The sequence below is a fragment of the Nuphar pumila genome, chromosome 10 (assembly GCF_984573655.1).
Source record: "Nuphar pumila chromosome 10, dmNupPumi1.hap1.1, whole genome shotgun sequence".
In the NCBI taxonomy this organism is placed as follows: domain Eukaryota; kingdom Viridiplantae; phylum Streptophyta; class Magnoliopsida; order Nymphaeales; family Nymphaeaceae; genus Nuphar; species Nuphar pumila.
In genome coordinates, this window is record NC_143258.1 from 7,378,013 (window position 1) to 7,402,419 (window position 24,407).

Here is a 24,407-nt window from a genome sequence, read left to right on the forward strand (position 1 = left end):
CCACAACATATAAGTAATTATCATACCTTAATTCAATCAATAACTGATTTAGGACCCCTTACCTGAGTATCATATCCTTTGGGAAGCGAGCTGATAAAAGTATGTGCAAGTGCTACTTTTGCAGCCTCTTCTATCTGATCAGGGGTGGCATCTGACCGGCCATAAGCAATATTGTCCCTAATGCTCAAACTCAAAAGAGCAGGTTCTTGGGTTACCAGTCCTATCTGACTCCTCAACCATTCTAATTTGAGGCTTTTGATATTCTCCCCATCCAAGAGCACTTCTCCTGAACCAAAAGCAAAAGCACAAAAGTAAAGGGTTGTGCAAGAATTTATCACAATCTTTGCATATAAATACATAATGGAATAACAGAGCCAAGGTGTTCAAAATTAATTAGTCATACCCAATGTAGGGTCATAGAAACGCTCCATTAGGGGGATTATGCTACTCTTTCCGGAGCCATTTCTGCCAACAAGGGCCACTGTTTTCTTTGCCGGGACAGTTAAATAAAATCCACTTAATATGGGGATTTCTGGACGAGAGAGGTAGCTGAAGTACACATTTCGGAACTCAATGTTCCCCTGCACTGAGGCTAAAGTATTTCCATCCTGATTCACACTGGAGGTTGAACGGCTTATCATCTCATAAAGCCTATATGCAGCAATTCTTCCCTGCTCGAATGAGTAGAAGTTTGTAGCGGCTTGGTTTAGTCCACTGTAAAATAACAATCAAGAAAACATCAAGCAAACAATAGGAAATAAAAGACGTGATTTAGGAAAACAATATCATGTCAATCAGGTGATTAAGAAAAGAGAAGGATATGCTTACAGGCCACTCAGTATCACAGCAAAGAGGGCAGTAATTATTTCACCTCCATTGGCCTTTTTGTGCGAAACTAGATATCGTCCAACCCAAAGTTGTAATGCACATGAGCATATGGCAAGGCCATAAGTAAAACCAAGCCCAAGGCCTTGGACAAGACTAATCAATATTCCATATCTAAGTGTAGCTTGAAGTGAAGTTGCATAAGAATACTTTGCTAATGTCTCATTTGTGAATGCATACAAGGTCCTTATGTAAGCAACTGCCTGCATACATCACCAGCTTCAAATAAGGCTTCCAAACAATTCATAGTGTAAGTAACAAAATTGCAGCCTTTGCTGAATATGGCATTGTGTCAACATATTTATATTGATGACCAATCTCAATGCTAACTGCCTCTAACCATGCTATGATCCAAAGCCAAACCTCAGAAAGGAATGTAAATAAGCAAAAATCACAAAGAAAAAAAAACTCATGACATCCTACAATAGCCATAATTTTGCTAACTTATAGTACTTCAACAAAAATGGTATTTTGGAAAAGTAATACACCAATGCCACTCACATTTTCCTCAAAAAACATAGAATCTAATGTATCCTTTTTTTAACCCTGTCAGTATTTTTCCACATTTAACTATCCTTCTAGGAAACCAAAAGATGCACCATGGAAAAGTGATATTAACATCATAATCAACACAAAACTTTTGGGTGCTTGTCATAAACAATGTCCCAAGAGTCAAAGATAATGCAAGCTAATTCTCATGTGCCCAATTTCATCTGTGCTGTCTGCATGTGTTATGCAACATATACATGTGATGAGAAATAGCTGGCATATCAAGCAATCATGAAGTCTACTCCTGTAACAAATTCAGATCAAAGCGCCATAAAAGTTTTATCTCAATCGTCAAGCCAGTACCAGTAACAAGTCATACTAGCACGTGGCTTGCTAAAAAGAAAAATTAGGCTCACAATATTCAAGAAAAGGCAAATGAAGATAGATCGGTAGGTGGAACATGAATGGTCACAAGTATACTGCATTAATTTAAAGGCAAAGGCATGGGCAACCTGCTCAGCAATACTAGCTGCTTCAGCATATGCATCTTGAATATTTTCAGCTAGCCTGTGAAGAAAAATATTTGATATTCCTCCAGCAGCAACAATAAAGGGACCAGTTCCTAGTGTAAGAAGTGCAATTTGCCAGCTGTTAACAAATCCAATTACAAGACCACCAATAAAGGTTGCCATGTTATGAATGTAATTTCCAACCTGTAATAAAAGTACCATTCTCAGAAACACTCAAAAAGAGATGAGGTACAAACAAATCTAAGTAGGCAAATTTAAAATCTCTACATAATGTAATCCTTTGTAAAACATGATGAGACACAAAAAAGTTTATGTAGGCAAATTTAAAATCTCTAGGTAATGTAATCTTCTGCAAAATATGGAACATACTTTCTCACTGAGAGCAGATTGGATAAGCAACACATCACTCAATACTTGACTAACAATGTCCCCATTGTTCCCATATGTGTCAAAAAAACTCATGTCCTGGTTAAGTAACACTTGGACATACTTTGACCTAATGACAGCAGTTTGCCTTTCCCCAGTAAGAATCCAGCAAGAGACCTCTGTTAGAAGATAAAATAAGTAGTTAGAGGATTGAAAAAGTGGGGAATATGCAACTGCCAACCACATAACATGAATAAGAAACTGGCAATGAAAAACATCCAAGCATACCTATCCATCCAGCAGCAAAAACTGCAACAGCTATGTAAACAATGTTTAGAGCATGCTGTGGAACAAACAAATCAAACATTACAAGAGAAACAAAAAGAAACAAACAATATGCAGAAAACACAGCATGATCAGGACATAAATATTGTAATTCATTAAGAACAAACAAGAAAGCATAACAAAATAGTTTGATGCTCTAAGGAATTTTGATCACCAATATAAGTGCACATTAAACAAGGACAAATATATAATTAGCATTATTGGTTGTGGTGAACGCTTCTGCGTTTCAAAGACAAACGACAGGAGATGCTCTAAGGAGTAAGGACTCAACCATATTCCTGAATATAAAAGGAAGATCAAGCTGAAATTTGGATAGGTTAGAAAAAATTTAGTTTCTCATTTATACTTACAAATACAAAGTAGAGATCGCATCTACACAGTCTGAACTGTCTAAAGTATATTTTTCAGGAAACTCTTTTTTCCTCTTTTTGAATGGTAATAGGGATGATAACCTCCATGGTTTCGAACCCCCAGCTCAGTCCAGGTATCATATTCAAATTCAAACCTAATTATCAAAAGACCCTAAGACTGTATATTTAACATAAGATACAGAAGTAGATAGTAATAGATTCTAATATAATCTGTAATGAAATATGAAAAATGTGTGTGCATGCACACAAGTCCACTAAAGGGACATGCACATAAGCCACCAATGGATAAAGAGCAACACTCAAGAGCACACACAGTCACTAAATGGCAACACTCACAATATAAAAATATATTTTTATTAATACTCAAAAGTGCTCAAGAGAAGCATACTTGAGAGGAGGGGTTTACCCCATATATATACAACATGAGAGAAAGGAAAGAGAGAGAGAGCCGTTGGGGAGGGCTAGTCCCAACGGCTAACTAGCTAGCCATTAGGTCTAGCCCAATGGCTAGCAAAAAGGTCCTAAATGCCCCTTATAAAAGGGACAAAATACAAAAAAGAAATACATTAAATCCTAAAATACAGTCTAATAATATATATATATATATATATTCACATGAATATATATATTTAACACCCCCCTTCAAACTGGCGTGAGACCACCAAAAGTTTGACAAGGAGAAAAGAAAAATGAGGCATCGGCAATGCATTGGTGAAAAAGTCCACAATTTGATATCCAGATGTTACATAGGGAAGCTCAATAGTAAATCTGAGAAACTATTCGCAAAAGTAGTGAGAATCCATCTCTATGTGCTTTGTGCGGCCATAGAAGGTGTGATTGTTGGCAATGTAAATAGAATTTTTGTTATCGCAACACATCTTCAATAGAGCTGAGATGATGACAAACATGTCTTTCAACAGATTTCTCAATCAAACAATCTATGAGATAGTAGTCACAATTGCATGGTACTCTGCTTTGGTGGAAGAAAGCGACACTTCGAAGAAAAATATAATATCGTGTAGTAGAAATGTGATCATTAGGATTGTCTCTCCCAATCTGAATCAGTATAAGCAATCAAATTTAAACAAGAAGAGAAGGAGAAGAGTAATCCTTTAGTTAAGGTTCTCTTGATGTATCGGATGATCCTCATGATGGCACTCATATAAACCGTAATGGGTGCATGTTGAAATCGGCTGGTGTTGTGTGTTGCATGTGCTATGTCAGGTTGAGTAATAGACAAGGGACCCAATCAGTTGTCTATACAACATTGGATCGTCCAAAGGAATCCCATCGATAGCTCACGGTTTGGCATTGATGATTGATTTACTTCCTTAGGCAATGAATCAAATAAGAAAGAATAATCATTATCTTTCTTAGTCATTTCTTTTTCAAAACCATTTTCATTTTCAAGAAAAGTTGCATTCTCAAAATATATAGTTTTTATTTTTCATATCAATGTTGTAAGTATCAGAGTATGGTACGGTACGGTACGAATCGATACTATGGGGAAAAGCGATAAGATACACATCCTTGTATTGTATGATACACCTTCAACGCACTTTAAAAAGAGCCGAAACTTGCTTTTTATTTTTTGAGTTTTAAAGACCTCTTGAGGGTCAACTTCCCCATTTATATAGAGGCCATTAGAGGGGTATCCACGCACCCTAGGAGTCGAGAGAGCGATTTGAGGGCTGATCTATCCGCAAGAGAGAGGGCTTTTGCGGTTTGCTCAAGAGTGCATTTTTACCATTTTTTCACTCAAGGAAGTGGGTTAAGGTAAAAAAAATCCCTAATCTAGGGCAACCTTTAGGATAAAATTACAAAACTACCCTCCAATAATTCTCACATCATCCAACAAGACTATTGCTATGATAATTTTTCAGGTGGTATCTCTCGATTGAAGCATAATTTAGTTGGGACACATCTCAATGTTGCGGCATGCATGTCAAGGAATTTGTCGGATGTCGTGAAATGACAATGTCGGCAATTATTTACTGGCCTGAGAGAAAAAAGACATAAAAAAAAAGATGAGTGAAGCAGAAATGGACTATGTGCAGACCTAGCAGAAATGGTTGTATTTTGTGCAATTTATCATTGTTTCATGCGTTATGTTTTTTTTTCCAATTTTTTCTGATTTTTCATGATTTTTTTGGAAATTTTGGAAAAATATTTATTAAAAAATTATGACTTTTTACAATAAGTATATTATTTTGAGCCCTACCGATACGGGTAACGATACGATACTTACAACCTTGTTTCAAACTAAGTCACACAGACTCAGCTAGAGAGGCGCCGCACCCGAGTCGACATGCCCCGACACGGGTGCGGCTTAAGACATGGTCCGGACTCGGTCAACGAATCGAGGTCGAATCCGTCCTCGTTTTGGACTTGATCAACGTTGACCGAGTCTATATTCGTTCATTTTTAAGGTGAAAAAACTAAGAAAAAATGATTTTTTTATATATTTAAAATATATATATATAAAGAGATTGTGCTGTGCACAGTGACTGTGTTGTGTGTTAAAATATGTTGTATATATATATTTATATATTTAGATTATGACATATACACATATACATTGACATATATATGTCTATCTATATATATAAATATATATATTTATATTGTAATACCCGATAGGGGTATTTATGTCATTTCACATGTACACGCATATCCTAGATATGCTTCCTTTTCTTTTTCCTTTCTTATTCTTTTTCCTTTTTCTGTTTTTTATTTATTTCTTTTTATTGTTAAAGGGGGTCCCACATAGAGACGTTGGACCCCCTCCAACGGTCATAAATATGACCGTTGGAGGGGCTCCAACGTCCCTATGGGAGCCCCTCCTTGGGTCCCTTGCTGTGTATAAATAAGGGGCATGGCCCCATGTATCTCTCAAGCTTCTTGTGAAGCATTTAGTGAATGAAATATATTTTTTTCTTCTTTGTGTGCTTGACCACCTTTTGTGGTTTATTGTGTGCCCTCTAGTGGCCTCTTGTGTATGTGCGTGCTTCCGTGCTTGCTCTTGGAGTTCTTGCCTCTCTCGATTGGCACTTCATTACATGGTATCAGAGCCAAGTTGAAAAAGCTTCATCGGATCCTCTTTTGACAAGCAATATCCTTCTCTTTCTTGCCTTCATAGTCTTCTTCTACAAATGGCAAACAAGGATGCAAAAATCGATCTCTCATTCAAATTGGATGGGACCAATTATCGCATGTGGGCAGCCGCAATGGAGAACAATCTCAAAGGTAAGAAACTTTGGGGTTATGTATGTGGAACCGTTCCGGAACCACAATTGAAGTTGACTAAATTTGAAGGTGATGAGGAAAAAGCATTAAATGAAGAAGAAAAGGAGAAGGCTATCCTTGACTATTCTTCTAAAATAGAAGATTGGGAAAGTGAGCATGCTAAAATCTTAGCATGGTTCATGAACAATGTCGAATTGAAGATTTGTGCAAATCTTGCCAAATTCAAGAAGGCTAATGAAGCTTGGTCTTTTATGAAAGGCATGTACACTCAAAGGGACCTTGCTAGACACTTTTTTCTTCAAGAGAAGGTAAGGGCTACCAAGCAAGGTGATATGAGTATTAGGGACTACTATAGTGCCCTATCCTCTCTATGGGATGAACTTGTCCTTCTCAAACCTCAATGGGAAGGTAGTGCTATTGCCATGAGGCAAGAGCAAATGGAAAAAGAAAGGTTCTTTCAATTTATTCATGGGCTTCGCCCCGAATTTGAGCAACTTAGAGGATCCCTTCTTCATAGGGCCTCTACTCCTCTAAGTGATATTTTAGCCGATTTATGTCAAGAAGAAACTCGTTTGGCTTTAAAACGAGATGTTGATGAAGCTCATGCCGTGTCTAGACCCGGCAACAATGTAAGAACATATAAACCACCACATTTTTGAAAGAATAATGGTGGTGGAGGAAGGAAAATCGTTTGTCATAATTGTAATGAACCGGGCCATATTCGTCCGGATTGCCCCAAGTTCAAGAAGAAGGTGGCTTCCGTTGGTGAAACTCCTCCAAACGCCAATGAAGATTCAAAGAAGGATGGAGACATAAAGGAGTCCATCGCTCATCTAACTGAAACTCTCCAACAATTCATAAAGATGAACTCTTCATCATCGTCTTCACCCTCCACGTCCAGCGCCGCCATCTCCTCTTTTCCAGGTATGACCTCTTGGATTCTTGACTCGGGTGCCTCATTTCATATGACCCCAAATGCATCACTTTTGTCAAAACCAAGTCTCAATAAATTTAAATCATACGTCTCCACTGCCGATGGAACATCCTTGGGTGTTGAAGGCATTGGAAATCTTGAGAAAATCTATGACCAAAATAAAGAATTTTTTGTTCCCAAAATCCGTATTATTCCAAAACTTAACCTAAATCTTTTTTTCGTGTCTCAAATTACCGATTTTGAGTGTAATGTCTCCTTTTCACCTACTCATTGCTATGTGCAGGATCTCCGGTCCGGGAAGCGGATTGGTCAAGGCCATAGAATAGGGGATCTTTACTATATGGATTTTTTGTCTTTGCCATCCAAATCATTTTGTAATCATGTCCAAACTAAAGATATTGAGACTTGGCATAAGAGGCTTGGACATCCTAGTATTTCCAAGTTAAATCTCTTTCCATTTTTGGAAAAATTTTGTAATACAAATACATTTACATGTAATGATTGCATTCTTGGAAAGATTCACTCTCTTCCATATTCACATAGTAATTTTGTGTCAAAAAGACCTTTTGAACTTGTGCATTCCGATGTATGGGGGCCGGCACCCGTTATGTCCAAAGGAGGTTATTCTTACTATGTCTCTTTTATTGATGATTTTACTAGATATACTTGGGTTTACATCATTAAAAATAAATCCGATGTCTTCACTAATTTTAAAGAATTTCATGTTCTTATTCAAAACCAATTTCAAAACAATATAGCCATATTTAGATCAGACTCGGGAGGAGAGTACATGTCTAAAGATTTTCAAAATTACTTTAAAATAAATGGAATTGTGCACCAACGTTCTTGTCCTAAAACTCCGCAACAAAATGGTCTTGCGGAAAGGAAACATAGACATTTAATTGAAACCACAAGAACTCTTCTTGTGTCAAAAAAAAGTTCCCAAAAACTTTTGGGCCGAAGCCCTTCTTACCGCAACATATCTTATAAATCGTATGCCTTCCTCCTCTTTAAAAAATATTTCACCTTTTGAAAAACTATTTCAAATTACTCCAGATTTTAATAGACTAAGAATCTTTGGATGCAAATGCTTTGTACTTAGTCAAGGACAAGATAAATTGTCTCCTAAAGCTCTTGAATGTGTGTTCATTGGCTATGGTGAGAATCAAAAAGGCTATAGATGCTATGATATTCGAAATAATAAATTATGTGTCAAGAAATGTGAACTTCATTGAAGAACAAAATGGTTTCGATATCCACACATCTAGGGAAGACATTGATTATTCTTTTCTATTTGACTTAGCTCCTAGACTTGAATCCCCTGAGGCAATTATTTGTGATACTACTTGTGATGGCATCTTACACTATAATGATATCTCACAACAAGATAATGGTTCCCAAAATGAAAGTCTAAATGATATAAATGTATATACCCGGCGGTTAGGAAATGAACATCAACCTGCTATTGACAGATACTCTCAAGACTTCTCCTTAGAAGAATCTATTGACAACAATCCACCTAGGAGATCTTCTCGTACTAGTAGGCCACCACAAAAAATTGTGTCTTATGAATCCTTTTCTCCAAATTATAGGTCTTGCCTTATGTTAATACATTCATACCATGAACCTTCGTCATTTAAGGAAGCTAAAGATCATCCACATTGGATTGAAGCTATGAAAATTGAGTTAGAGGCTCTTAATAAAGCCCAAACCTGGAGCATTATTCCTCAACCACTAGGAAAAAAAGCAATTGGGTGTAGATGGGTATATAAAGTCAAAACCAAATGTGACGGATCCCTAGAAAGATACAAAGCTCGCTTGGTTGCAAAAGGCTACGCCCAAGAATATGGGATTGATTATGAAGAAACCTTTGCTCCTGTAGCTAGGATGACTAGTGTACGAACCTTAATTGCTCTAGCTTCCATTAAGCAATGGCCGATATATCAACTTGATGTTAAAAACGCGTTCCTAAATGGAAATCTGTGTGAAGAAGTTCTTATGGATCCTCCGTCGGGTCTTGAAATTGGGAAAGGAAATATTCTAAAGTTGAACAAAGCTCTCTATGGTCTTAAACAAGCACCAAAAGCTTGGTATGATCTTTTTAGCAAAGTAGTGCTTGATAATGGCTTTTCTTCATGTTACACCGATACTGCTTTGTTTGTTAAATCTTCTAATGAATACATAACTATCTTATTGCTATATGTTGATGATATGATTATCACAGGTAATGATAAGAAAGGTATTGACCTTATTAAAAATATTCTTAAGAAAAATTTTGATATGTCTGACCTGGGTTTTCTAAGGTATTTCTTAGGTATTGAAGTTGCATACTCCCCCAAGGGGTATGTCCTATCTCAGATGAAGCTTGCCTCTGACATTATTGCTAGGTCTGGGCTGACAGATGACAAAAGGGTGGAGACTCCAGAAGTCATCAATGCCAAGATGAGAGTCAGTGATGGCACTCCTTTAGCAGATCCCACGCCTTACCGTCAACTGATTGGATCTCTAACATATTTATCTATCACCAGGCCCGACATTTCTCATGCAGTTCATAGTGCAAGCCAATTTCAGACTGCTCCCTTTACTATTCATATGGCAGCAGTAATGAGGATTATCAGATACTTGAAAAATTCCATAACTAAGGGAGTATTCTTATCCTCTTCTTCACCTCTTACTTTACTTGCGTATACTGACTCCGATTGGGGGGGTAACCCCGATGACCGTATTTCTACCACAGGTTATTGTGTGTTTCTTGGTGATTCACTTATCTCATGGAGGTGTAAGAAGCAGCATAAAGTCTCTCTCTCGTCTACCGAAGCAGAATATCGTGCGATGGCCACTACCACAACTGAGATTGTATGGTTAAGACGCTTGCTTAAAGATATGGGTGTCTCCTTCTCAACTCCTTCAAAGTTGTGTTGCGACAACAAGAGCTCTATCTATATTGCTAGCAATCACACCTTTCATGAACGAACAAAGCACATTGAAAGGTGTGATTGCTAGCAATCACACCTATTTATATTGTAATACCCGATAGGGGTATTTATGTCATTTCACATGTACATGCATATCCTAGATATGCTTCCTTTTCTTTTTCCTTATTCTTTTTCCTTTTTCTGTTTTTTATTTATTTCTTTTTATTGTTAAAGGGGGTCCCACATAGAGACGTTGGACCCCCTCCAACGGTCATAAATATGACCGTTGGAGGGGCTCCAACGTCCCTATGGGAGCCCCTCCTTGGGTCCCTTGCTGTGTATAAATAAGGGGCATGGCCCCATGTATCTCTTAAGCTTCTTGTGAAGCATTTAGTGAATGAAATATATTTTTTTCTTCTTTGTGTGCTTGACCACCTTTTGTGGTTTATTGTGTGCCCTCTAGTGGCCTCTTGTGTATGTGCGTGCTTCCGTGCTTGCTCTTGGAGTTCTTGCCTCTCTCGATTGGCACTTCATTACATTGTGCACAGTCACAACTGTGTTGTGCATTGTGCACAGTGACTGTGTTGTGTGTTGTGCACACACTATCAAGAATTGAGGTGTCAACACTACTTACAATCCATGCAAGAATCTTTGCATTGTCCATACGCCACTCCATATGTCTTTTTCAAGTTCAAGAGTGACAACGATCTTTTCGTCTTCTTCAAGGAACTTCACATTTTTATCCACAATCTTTGTGAACAAGAGTTGAGGTTTTGGGCAATCTCCCTGAATGTACTTAATAAGTCCTTTGGATAGGATGTGATTTTCCATAGTGCAGGCCCAAGTACGATAGTTGGAGCCATTCAACTTAAGAGGCATGACGAACACGAACTCATTCTCCATGATAAGAAAGAAAGTTGATGAGACAAGAGAGAGAGAGAGTTGACGAAGGTTGGAGGCCTTGTCATGTTTCCCAAGACAAAGTTCGATCAGTGTAGGTCTCCAATAAGATCAAGAGCCTATCACCTATGATATCATGTAATGAAATATGAAAATGTGTGCACATGCACACAAGTCCACTAAAGGGACACACATAAGCCACCAATGGGTAAAGAGCAACACTCAAGAGCACACACAGCCACTAGAGGGCAACACTCACAATATAAAAATATATTTTTATTAATACTCAAAAGTTCTCAAGAGAAGCATACTTGAGAGGAGGGATTTACCCCATATATATATATATATATATATATATATATATATATATATATATATACAACATAAGAGAAAGGAGAGAGAGAGCTAGTACGAGAGAAAGGAAGGCTAGTCCCAACGGCTAACTAGCTAGCCATTGGGTCTAGCCCAACGACTAGCAAAAAGGTCCTAAATGCCCCTTATAAAAGGGGCAAAATACAAAAAAGAAAAACATAAAAATAAACAAAAAAGGAATTACATTAAATCCTAAATTACATTCTAATAATTTATATATACATACATATATTTAACATAATCATCTAGATGGGCAAATAATCTCACAAAATGGCTTCCCACACATGCATTAACGCTCATCTGCTCCATGTGGTCATGAGTATGCACACACAAAACATGCATGCCTACCTAAACGGAGTATCATATGTCCTATTATTGCCATAACCATACAATGTTCTCCCTTATATTTTGCTGGTCCACAGATGAATTCTGAAAGAGAAAAATTGGAATGTGTCCCTGAAAATCTTGCTATTAATCTAATTAATCGCTTGCAATGTAACAAGGCCCAGGTCCCAATGTCGACATAGTGCGACAAAGGTACAGGCATCTGCATTGCCTGCAATGGGACAAATGGATTGGATACAGGTTGGATCACAGTTGAACCAAATCTGAATAAGAAATAGATCTGATGGAGTAGATTTGGATCAGGATCCAAATTTTATATGGCACTATCAGATCCAGTAAAACCAGGCTGAAAAGATGTATTTTGCATGTAGCAAAGTACAAACAGATCAGATTAGATCTGGATAGATCCAACAGAAAATTGTCAATCTGAATCCAGGTCCAATTTTGAAAAGAGTCCATCCATGTGTCTAAACCCACTACAGAAGAACATTCAGATTCTATTTTAAGGCCCATACTAAAAAATAAAGAATCTCATTCAGATTGCTGAATCTAATCCATTTGCAACTCTACTACACTACGCATGGTTGCATATGGTCAAATAATGTCAAGTACAACCAAATTTAGATTTGGTCAATGTTCGCAAGTATAATGATGTGCATACCATGTAAAGCCAGTGCAAGTTAGCCTATTCATGCATTTTCAAGTAGATCGAACCATACCAATGGGCTTAACATGGTTTATTTATTAAAAATCATGTTTTCCATCACACAATTTGGATGTGAAAGACCATCTTTTCATAATCATGCAACCATGTTTTATTCTTATTCAAAATAAGTCATTTAAATTTATCAGTCTTTCAAGTATACCGTAAAATAAATGAACCAAGAAAATTCATCTGTATGGTCGGATTTACTTTAAAATGCATGAATAATGAAGTATTACTCATTGATACACACACACATATATATAGAGAGAGAGAGAGAATGGGGATTTTGCTGTCCCCTTTTTTGTTAGGTCACACTGTTAGGAGGCTTAGGACCCTCCAAAATTCACACTTTTAGGAGTTTTATGATAGATATGAGCCATTGGATGTGTTTATCATTGTTTATTCAATAGAAAATATGTTTTTGATTAAGCATCTTTATGCTCATATGTGCATTTTAAAGAGGTAAAAAAAATAATGGTTGACATTGTACTAAAATTTGATGATAAAATATTCACATTTTTTCATCAAATCAATTTGATACAAAGCTTGTTTTTTAATAAATAATCAATGATAAACACATCTAATGGTTCATATCTAGCATAAAACACCTAAACCTACAATTTTTGGAGGGTCCTAATGGTGACCTAACAAAAAAAGGGGCAGCACACATATATATATATATATATATATATATATATATATATATATATATATATATATATATATATATATCCTTTTGAATGAGCTGAAACACATAGATGCGGGTCATGTTGACCCAATTGGACCTCATAGATGGATTTAACATGGTCCAAATGCTAGAGATCGGCTGTTGGATCGTGTTTTTGAGAAAAAGAGAAAATATCGCACATTGTAGACCGTTGATTTTTCAAGGCTCATAAAATTGTGCCTGCACATCGTAATCGGACGATCTAAGAGCTGATTCCCACTAACCTAAACATGTAGATCACATCTGTAAGGTTAGTTTCATGAAAAACAATAACAAAAAAATGAAAAAGAAAACTCATTTGTGTGTGTATATATATATAGTGATTGGTTCCTCCAAACAGTAGGAAGGTGCGGACAGTCTTAATTTTCAACATTTTAGTTTTTTTTTCTTAGAATCAAACCTTACAGATGTGATTTACATGGCATGCTTAGTAAGAATAGGCTTGTGGATTATCTGATTATGACAAGTGACAAGGTTTTAATAAGGCTTCAAAATCAATGACTTAGAATTTTCATAAATTTAAAGGCTCATAAAATCATATTCTTTCACCGAAGAAACATGATCCAACAGTCCATTCCTAGCAAATGGAACATGCTGAAGGTGGGTCAGATTTGCTAAACAACACTTGAAACATTAAAAAAACACAGCACTGTCCACATTGTATGGATGGTTAGTGGGGAAAAAATTTCATACATATATATAAGGTTAATATTTGATACTATTGAAGGAATCAAACTATTGAGCTTGAAATAACAGGTTCAAGCTTTATCAACTCAATCTGACCACAGAGATGTATTCTGCATACTTTGATTGCTAAGGATCAAACCTTAGATCATGTTATTTGACCTAGAAATATGATACTTTGGAGTCATGAAATTTTAGTGCACTATAGGTCCTTGATTTTTGAAGCCCTTAAAAAACATGTTTACATGTCACAATCACAAGATTCAAAACTCATTTCTACTAAACAAACCTTGTAGATCACATCCTATGTCACATGGGTGCGGGTGCGGCACTTTGAAAAAACTTGGGTGTGGGGGTGCAGGGGTGCGGCAAATATATATATATATATATATATATATATATATATATATATATATATATATATATATATATATATAAAGTCCAAAAGTTGGACATAAATGACCCTGGGTGCGTTGACCACTAGGGCAAAGGTTTCTTCATAATCAATGCCATATTCTTGGGCATAGCCTTTGACCACTAATCGGGCTTTATATCTTTCAAGAGTTCCATCCTATGTCACAGGGACTCGGCCAACAGGGTGCCGCACCTACGTCGATGCGGGTGCACGTGCGAGTACGGCACCTGATGCGATCAACCTGATCGCACACAGGGTCATTTATGTCCAACTTTTGGACTTTATATATATATATATATATATTTATTTATTTATTTATTTATTTATTTATTTATATTCTTGCCGCACCCTCGCACCCAAGTTTTTTTAAAGTGCCGCACCCCTGCACCCGCACCCATGTGACATAGGTTTCATCACTCTTGGTTTTCACTTTGTAGTCCCATCGACAACCTATAAGTTTCTTACTTAGAGGAAGATCTTGAATAGTCCAAGTAAACACCTTTTCAAGTGCATCTAACTCAGTTTTCATGGCTTCTACCCATTTTACACGATTTTTTGCTTGAGAGTACGATGATGGTTCCTCGTATGAGTGTATTAATGTAATAATTGTCATATATGTTGGTGAAAAGGATTCGTATGACACAAATTTTTTAGGAGGCCTCGAAACTCGGGATGACCTCCTGGTGGATACTTCGGAATATTTTTCTAATGCACATGGAAGATTTGACTCTCTTCGTTTAGAATATTATAAACTAACATCCTTATCGTCTTGTTCTTCATTATCGTCATTGCGCTCTAGATCAATAGTAATTTGATCATTGCCAAAGTCACATTCAATAGGTTTTGAGGTCAAATCTATTAAGAAGGAATATTCAATGACTTCCTTAGGTTTTCCAAATCAAAGAAGCTTTCCTTTTCAAGAAAAGATACATTTCTCAGCACGTATAGTTTTTCATTTTGAAAATCAAAACACCTATAGCCTTTTTTATTATCGGCATATTTTAAAAAGGCACAGGAAATCGCACGGGGAGAGAGTTTGTTATTTTTGTTAGTGAAAACAAAACATTTAGTTCCAAACACTCTCAATCTAGAGTAATCCGGAGAAAGATTCACTAGTTTTTCAATTGGAGTTATATTTTTCAAGGAAGAAGATGGCATTCGATTAATAAGATAGGTAGTAGTTAAGACCGCTTCTGCTCAAAATTCCTTTGGAACATGATTAGCTATTAATAAAGTCCTAGTTGTTTCCATGATACGACGATGTTTACTTACAGTGTGTATGGACAAGACCTTTGATGCGTAATGCCATGTAAACTTAGATAGTTTTTGAATTCTTAAGACATAAATTTTTCCATTTAATCTGTGCAAAAAATGGATATATCATTTTGAAATTTGTTCTTAACCATGTTATGAAATGTTTGAAAGTACGAAAAGACATCTGATTTATGTTTGAGGAAGTAAATCCATGTATGTCTAGAAAAATCATCAACAAAAATAACATAATATGCAAATCCACCTTTCGAAATAATTGGTGCAGGACCCCAAACATCTGAAAGTACTAATTCAAGTGATCTAAAAGAAACAAAGGTTCTATAAAAAAATGGCAATCTTTTCATTTTGCCAAGAATACAATCTTTACAAGTAAAATTTTCATAATTACAAAATTTTTCAAGACTAGGAAAATGTTGGTTTTTGGCTATATGAGGATGACCAAGTCTTTTGTGCCACAAATCTAACTCTATTTTCTAAATATTATAATAAAAGGCATTCTTAGGTAATTCCAAACAATCCATGTAATAGAGTCATCCTTCTCTATAGCCTTCCCCAATCAACTTTCTTGACTGGCGATCCTGTACCCAACAACCATGAGACGAAAAGGAGACATTACATCCATAATCAGTTATTTGAGAAATAGATAAAAGATTTAAATTTAATTTAGGAATATATCTGACTTCTGAAATAACAATTTTCTTAGTTTTATGGATTCTTTCAAATTTTCTTATTCTTTTTATTTCAAGAGAGGTTCCATCAACTATAAAAACTTTTGACACACTTGACTTATTTTTTAAACATCCAAATAAGCTATTGTTATTTGAAGAAAGGAAGCATCGGAATCAAGAAGCCAAGGAAAGTTACCTGGATTGGATAAGGACGAAACAACTGCTCCAATTGAGGCTTCAGATGAGGAAGAAGCTCCTTTGATAAGAGGTTGGAGAATCTCCATTAATTGAGTCATAAAAACTGGTGCATCGTGATCTTTGGGTTCCGATCCAATAGTTGTCGCTCTCTTTTCTCTTAATTCTCTAAGTTTAGGACACCGAGGCCTATAGTGCCTCGGTGGTGGCAAATGACTTTTCTCTTGTCAAAGTCACCATTTTGCCTATTGAAGTGAGGTGGCCTGTAAGAGTGCACATGATTACCCAGTCTAAACAGCTAAAACATAATCATCTTACGGTTTTGGAGTATTATTTTTAATTTTGTTTTCCTCTATAATAAGTTCCTCTACAGTATCAACAATAGAGGAAACTTTTCCTCGACGAAGAAGAGCGGATTTATTCGACTCAAATTCCGATCTTAAACCGTTTATAAATTGATAAAAATGCTCCATATCAAGTCGTTTTTACAGAGCTTAATGTCTTCAGGACAATGTCGTTTTGGCTCTAAAAGAGCCAATTCTTCCCAAAGTTCGGACAACTCATTGTACTATTCTCGAATGGTTTTATCTTTTTGAGTCATTGTCTGAACTTTGTCTTGTAGATTGCACACATGCGCAGTATCTTTAAGAGAATACATATTTTTAAGGTATTCCCAAGCCTTATCAGCATTTTCGGACTTGGCAAGACTAGAGCATTTTTTAATGTCTATGTTATTAGTTAGCCATGACATAATTTTTGCATGCCCTATCCTCCACTCTTTCCGTTTCTTTTCATAAGTGGCTAACGTCTTGCACTTCTCCTCTTCCGTTAGAGGAACCTCTTTATCACCCTCTTTTTTTATAAGAGATAGTTTAGGTTCCAAATCAGAACCATCCACTATACCCCATAACCCTTTTCCCCAAATGTGGTGCTTCATAATCGAAGTCCACATTATATAATTAGTATCATTTAGCTTCATGGGTATGATGTTGATCTTATCATTGTCATCCATCTTTTACAAGGGTAAGAAAGAGATAGATGGGAGAAGAGAGAGAGAAAAGAGTGGATAAGTGAATAAGAGAGAAGGTAAAATACAAATTTTTGTAGCGCAAGTCCTCCTTTCTTTAAATGAATCTTCTTAAGCCAAGAACAAGGTGATGAAACACCTTTTGCAAGTGAGGCACAAAAAACGAGGTGAATGCTCTTCAAGATCTAAAATCTCCACGGCTTTGATACCATGTAATAAAATGGTGGTCTTCCACAAACGCACTTGAATCCACCAAAAGAGTGTCTATAATGACACTTCAAGCAAACCCATAAAAGGGTATAAAAGGAATAACACAACAAAGAAATAATAAATCTTTATTAATAATAAAAAATGCTTAAGAAGCATTGAAGTACTTACAATGGAGGAGTTCACCCTTATTTATACACATTTGAGAAGAGGAGAGCTCATTTAGAGCTCTCCATAGAGTTGTTGGACCCTAGTCCAACGGCTCTAAATATAGCCACTATGAGCTAGTCAAGTCCTAGTTGGGACTTGACTAATTTATTAAATCTAGTTCTAATTAAACTAGAAAATAAAAAACATAAAATAAATAAAAGATAAAATACAAAAAATATATATAATAAATATATATATATATATTATATTTTATATTTTAACAAACTCCATGTTATTCTACATTTACTTTTTGTATTCTCTTTGTGAGAGCTAAAATATTGAAGCAACAAGAGTGGATCTTAATTCAATGTGTTATTGAGTTTTTTCTCTCGCTCTCAATATATTGCCAACCCCTTTGAGAAGTTATGCACTAGGATTCCACAAGTTGGTATCCATCACCATTTTGGTTCGCTTTGGGTTTTACACTTAGTTTTCAAAAGCGCTAGTCAGAGCCTAGGCGAAAGGCCCTTAAAAGAACTAGTCACTGCCATAAAGATAAAACATAAGGAAAAGCAAAAATAATACAATGAATAGTTAAATTTAGTAAAAAACTATGATTTTAACTATGAATGAAGTACAAGTGTGTAATTCACACACACACACACACACACACACACACACACACACACACACACACACATATATATATATATATATATATATATTTGTGAAAAACACAAGCATACATGTAAAGAACAAAAATAAAATAGAAGGAAGAAAAAAAAGAAAAAAGTAGGGGAAAAGGAACAAAAAGAAGAGTGGAGGGGCGACAGGAGGAAGAAGAAGAAAATGAGAAAAAAGGAAAAATTTAATAAGGAAAAAATGAAAAAAAAGAAAAGGGGAAAAAAGAAGGATAAAAAGGAAGAGGAAGAAAAAGAGAAGGTGGAGGGGAGAAAGGAGGAGGAAGAAAAGAAGAAGAAAAAAAAAGGATAAATAAGAAAGAAAAAAAGGAAAGAAGAAGAAAAAAGAAAGGGTTTGGGAGGAGAAGAAGAAAAAGAAAGAGAAAAAAAGAAAAGACAACCATGCCTATGCAACCTAGGCGCTTCCTAGGCATACTGCCTAGACTCATAAGCCTAGGCAATGGCCCTATGCCTAGCCTGCCTAAGCACCTCTTTTGACCAATGTTGTAAGTATCATACTATATCGTACGATATGGTACGTAACTATGGCCTAACTCGATACGATACACACTCATATTGATACGAGTGTGTTTCGTATATGTATCGGTACAATATATCCCTTATATCGTAACGTATCATACGATACATGTCTAGCGCACTTTAAAAGGGTCAAAACTCGACTTTTTTAATTTGGGGTTTTAAAGACCTCCTTAGGACTGATTCTCTCGTTTGTGTAGAGGCCTTTTGAGAACTCATGCACCCTAAGAGGTGTGAGAGCGATTTGGGTGCTGATTTGTGCACAAGGGAGAGGGCTTTTGTGGATTTCTCACGTAAAAGTACATTTTCATCCTTTTTGCATATTAATGTGTGAAGTTGTTGAGAATCACTATACCCTTGGTGAAGGTGTTTTGATTGGTTGACAAGTGAAGGTAGACCAACTATGGGTTATATCTATGATGTCATAGATAAGGCAAAATATGTCATTAGAGATAATTTGAAAGTACGAGTCTTGTGGCATATTCTTAATTGCAAGATATTTAATATTTTGCATTGTTCTTATGAGATATGCATGCAATATTATCTATATTACTTGATGTTTAATGATGTCTTATGCAGCTCAAAGAAACATAAATGTTTCATATGTAAATTTATGGTTGTATTTTGTGAAATTCATCATTGTTTCATGTGTTATGATTTTTTTAAATATTTTGCTATTTTTTCTGATTTTTCTTGTTTTTTTTAGGAATTTTTGAAAATTTTATTAAAAAATTATGTCTTTTTACAATACATATCTAACTTTGGGCCCGACCGAAATGGGTAATGATACGCTACTTACAACCTTGTTTTTGACAACTAAGGTTTCACATGAATCAATCATGCACAAGTTTATCATCTCAATTTGGAAACAATGACCTATTTTGGTTAGAGAAAATCAGTAAACCCAAAAAGGGAAAAAGGAAACTAATGATCTTGTATCCCCATTTTCAGCATTTTGGAAATAAGGGAGATGGCATTGCTTAACCTTCTTGTTTCTTGGTGAAAGGAATAAAAAAGAAAAACTGTAGTAAAAGAAAATGAACAAATGCAAAATAGAAACAAGGAGGTTTCACTGAATTTGATAAATCAGCTACCAAATTTCCTTCATTCCAAACACAATATCCCCATGACCCTCCCCACCACCAACACCCCCGCCTTTTCCAAAGCGCCTTTTAGCATCAAGCTTCTGTAGCATGTGAAGCAATAAAGAAGATGGTATTTGTCACAATCATCACTAAAAACTCAATCATGTAACTGAAGAGGGTGTGCCTAAAGAATCTTTAGCACCACCACTCCATGCAATATGAACTGAATCAAAGGATCAGCATCTAGACTGTTCCAGACAAAAAATGATTGTCTTAGAAGGTAGACTGCAAAACCTTAGTGAGTGCAACCACTAACTTTTTAAGGATTGCTGGTGCTATAGAAGCCTTGTACTGGCCTTCACAAGGAGAATTTGTATCAACCAGAGTTACCAGTCGAGGAAGCGGGAAGCGAGGCACTTTCAAAATTTTAGGAAGCGGGGAAGCGTGGGACCACTTAGAAGAAAATTTCGAACCGTCTCGGAAGCGACCTAAGAAGCGAACCGGAAGCGACCTAGGAAGCGAGGGGGAAGCGAAAAAAATGAAAAAAATGGGGGAAGCGAGGGGGAAGCGTGGGGGAAACGTGGGGGAAGTGTGCTTCCCATAAAAGGGAAGTGTGCTTCCCATAAAAGGGAAGTGTGCTTCCCATAAAAGGGAAGTGTGCTTCCCATCACGCTTCGGAAGCGCGACGTTTCGCGCTTCCGGTAACTCTGGTATCAACTATTTAGTACCCTTTTGAGAACCATTACCCTAAGGGAGAAAGGAAAAGAACCTATTTATTGTATTTCCTTCCATGAAGCCTGAGGGAGCTCTGCTTGGTGCTTCATTAGGCAAGCATTTGTCCATAAAGGAAGCACATCTGAGATTATCTAGCTGCTCATAGCTTCTTCTTCGTAAGCCATCAGAATCACAAGCTTTGTGTTGATGTGAAGAAACATCCCTTTGCAGTTTTTCTGCGCCTACGTAATGTTGGCCCAAGTGTGACCTTCAATGTTAGCAAAGAATTTACTTTACACTTGTCCATCAGTCAATTTATGAAGAATTTTGTAGCACCAACTACTCATAATGCCCTTGGTTTCCCTCTGCTCCAACCCTTCCACAATCTTCCACACAGTCCATCAGTCACTCTCAAATCATGGTAGTTTTCAAGCTGTTTCTTATTTCCTTTAAGCCTTTGACACTCCCGAAGCCTCACTAGACCTCTTTCATGAAATCCTAGGACTTACGGTCATGGATAAGGCCAGTGAGCATTTAAAGAGCCTAGTGGAAGGCACAAGCACCATGGTGAAAGAAAGCCAATTGGAAAAGGTCTAATGAGTTTTGAAGGTCGGGCTTAGCGCAAGGACCAGTTGTTTGGCATAAATGCTATGCACCATTGTCTTGTGTTGAACTGATCCAGATAACTATCAATAGTTCCAGAATAATCAAACACTGTTGTTAGCCATGAACCACGCTCATAGCTATTGTGATTCAAATTGTTATCATAGGTTCCATATTTTGCCAAGACTCAAAGTTGTATCTGAAATTCAATAAGTGATAACAATTTCCAGAGTTCAGTTTATTATTTAAAGTGTTAGGCCTCAATTCCACCAGAAATTCAAAAAAAAAAAAAGGAAAAAACTATATGTATACCAATGCATAGGACTTGCTGTGTATATCGATCAAGACGGTGTTCAAGAGTGCCAACACATATGACTTCTGCACAACAAGTACCTATTCCTGCAGTGTCGGCAGTAATCTCTGAGTCGCATATATCTGATGGCCATAATGGTCTTCCTCAGTTCCAATCCATTACTCTCACAAAATCCCATATATGCTAGTCCTCTATCATCCATTCAAGAATAATCTTCTCCCTTGATCATAATAAAAAATGGAAAGTGTTCAATTGAAACATGAAAACGTAACTGAATTGGACATAGTTACTCTTCAGGACAGAGTGGAAGAAGGGAGGAGAAGCTCAAACGAGGAAAAGGCTCTAATTCCTTCAAAAGAATTAAATGAGGACTTGTCCAGCTACCGAGCTTAAACACCAATTTTTGCTCTAAAGGTACTGAGTGTAGCTTTGTGAGTGCTTTAGGCTTTTCTCGCTGGAAGCGTCAGTTATCTCATGCAACTTCTCTCACCAGAGTTTGTCTACTTTTCCAAGAAAATCCAAGTTACAACATAGAACAGTATGGTCTCTTACAGCAATTTTCTTACGACACCAACAGTATAGCCTCTTACCGCAATCTTCCTATGACACCATGTACCTATATCAATTTATTTTTCATATTTTCTATTTAGCGTAGCACCAAATCCTATTCGGATTTGCTTTCAGTTTTTTCCTAGTGATATAATCATATAATAGCAAGAATTTAGAATTCAATTGAAACGGAGATCCATTAAATTTGTGAAATGGAGAGTCCCCGCAATGTCAACTTCTTAAACTCAATCAACAATGAGGCTGACTTGAGATCAATAACATGTCACGAACATGATCAGATATGCAGCGGACAACTACATGTAAAGAAAAGAAAGATGGATGCATCATCTTAACGAACTGAATTTTGCAAACAAGATTTCCTATAAGCAACAACTCCAGATATGCAACACCAAGTCGTGCTTAGCACGACCAAGAATAGAAAAACAACCAATAAACAAATCGAAACACACACCTTCTTGAATTCGTCGAACAACTGATCGGGAGGCAAGTGTTGAAGTCGCAGCAGATTGATCACCTTCCCGAAGAAATGCAAATATATAACCAGGGCAGTACCGTGAGCTGCCGCAGCCAACGAGCCGACAATCATCAAGACCCAATCGAAGCCATCGGCGCACGCAAAAAGCCTGGAAAATGGCACAGCAGCCGGTGGAGGCTCGATCTCCTCCTCCGCCTCGATCTCCTCTTCATCTTCGAGCTGAATCCCTTCCGCATTTGTATCCAAGTACGGCGACGGAGACTCCGGCGGCTCCGACACCTCCGAGACCGGCGTCAGCGGCTGTATGTGTGGGGGAGACCACCCAAACAATCCCCGCGACATCATCTTTCCTTCCTCCTTCGCTCACAATTCACTCTCACATCAACTCACAAAACCCCCAAAAACTCCTAAACCATCCAGCAGAAGCGGAACTCCGCCTCTCATACCTCACAAAGAAATTCTGAAACCAGAAACAAATTAAAACGAACTTCTCCTACAAACTCCAACTCACAAGCTCACACACAACCCTAAACCTAAACAAATTCGACACCATAAAAACCCTAATCCTCCAATCCCGACTCCAAGAACGCCGGAAACGGCACTCTGAACCCTAACCCTAATCCCACACTTCAAAAGACACAAACCGAACCCTACTCAACCAAACACGGCATAAGAAAGGATCCGAGAGAGAAAAAAAGGGAAAACCGAGAAGAAGAAAAGCTCAAAGGCAAAACTAAGAGAAAAAATCACGAAAAGAACTCCAGAAATCGCGATTCCCACACTCTGAAGTCACGCTCTTCCTCCGTCCAAACACAGCAGAGAGAGGACACGGAAAACTCTGGTCTCCGGCAGGAATCCGGCAAGGAGATGACCTCGGGGACAGCGCAGGAACAGCCTGGCATCCACCAGCGAGTGTGGGTTTGATTATTACGATCGGTTTGGAGCCATCATTACGACCATAAGTCAGGGAGCGAGAGCGCGCGCGCACACACACACAACTGCTGTGTGTTAACTGTGAAAGAGGAGGTCACCTGGTCTTTCTCTCTTCTTTTGGGTTTTGGAATGTTTGGTTGGTGTGGAACGGATACCAACGCTTGTTTGAGACTTTTTAATGCTTTCTCTTTGCTTATTTAATATGATGTTGTTTGTGGGGAAAAGTGCATGGCTGCTGATGAGTTGCATGTTGGATCAAGATATAAACCGATTGATAGATCCAAATTGAGACAGTAGCTCTCTCTCTCTCTCTCTCCCTCTCTCTCTCTCTCTCTCTCTCTATATATATATATATATATATATATATATATATATATATATATATATATATGCTAAATCAAAAGTGTTAAATGGATTTTTCTGCTCTTTTGTATTTTTTTTGCAGTTTTGACCAAATAATTGTGTTGGACATGATAATTTACGAGAAATTCATACCTGGATCATGTGTTTTTTGATGAAAAAAAATGATATTTTGAGCTTAAAAATTTACAAAGATTTTGAATCATTGATTTTTTTAACTTAATAAAAATCCACCCATGTGCTAAAATGGAACACTTCAAGAGTTGATCCCTATAAAATCAAGTACATATATCACATCTGTACACTCAAAATTTAAAAAATAAAACCAAAACAGGAAAACTCATTTAACATATTTCATTTTGCATATATATATATATATATATATATA

General features: G+C 36.9%; 1 protein-coding gene across 1 annotated transcript in view; it reads right to left on the minus strand.

The window, feature by feature from the left end:
• The window catches only part of LOC149823411 (ABC transporter B family member 20-like), a 41,504-nt gene extending 17,689 nt beyond the window's left edge, over positions 1-23,815 (minus strand). The window contains exons 1-7 of the mRNA XM_090018822.1: positions 22,703-23,815; positions 2,559-2,613; positions 2,274-2,449; positions 1,887-2,087; positions 829-1,088; positions 404-714; positions 63-286 (exon numbers count right to left, since the gene is read on the minus strand). Coding sequence (XP_089874948.1) covers positions 63-286; positions 404-714; positions 829-1,088; positions 1,887-2,087; positions 2,274-2,449; positions 2,559-2,613; positions 22,703-23,071 — 1,596 coding nt within the window. The 5' untranslated portion in view covers positions 23,072-23,815. The remainder of the gene's footprint in view (positions 1-62; positions 287-403; positions 715-828; positions 1,089-1,886; positions 2,088-2,273; positions 2,450-2,558; positions 2,614-22,702) is intronic.
• Between the last annotated feature and the right edge of the window lie 592 nt (positions 23,816-24,407).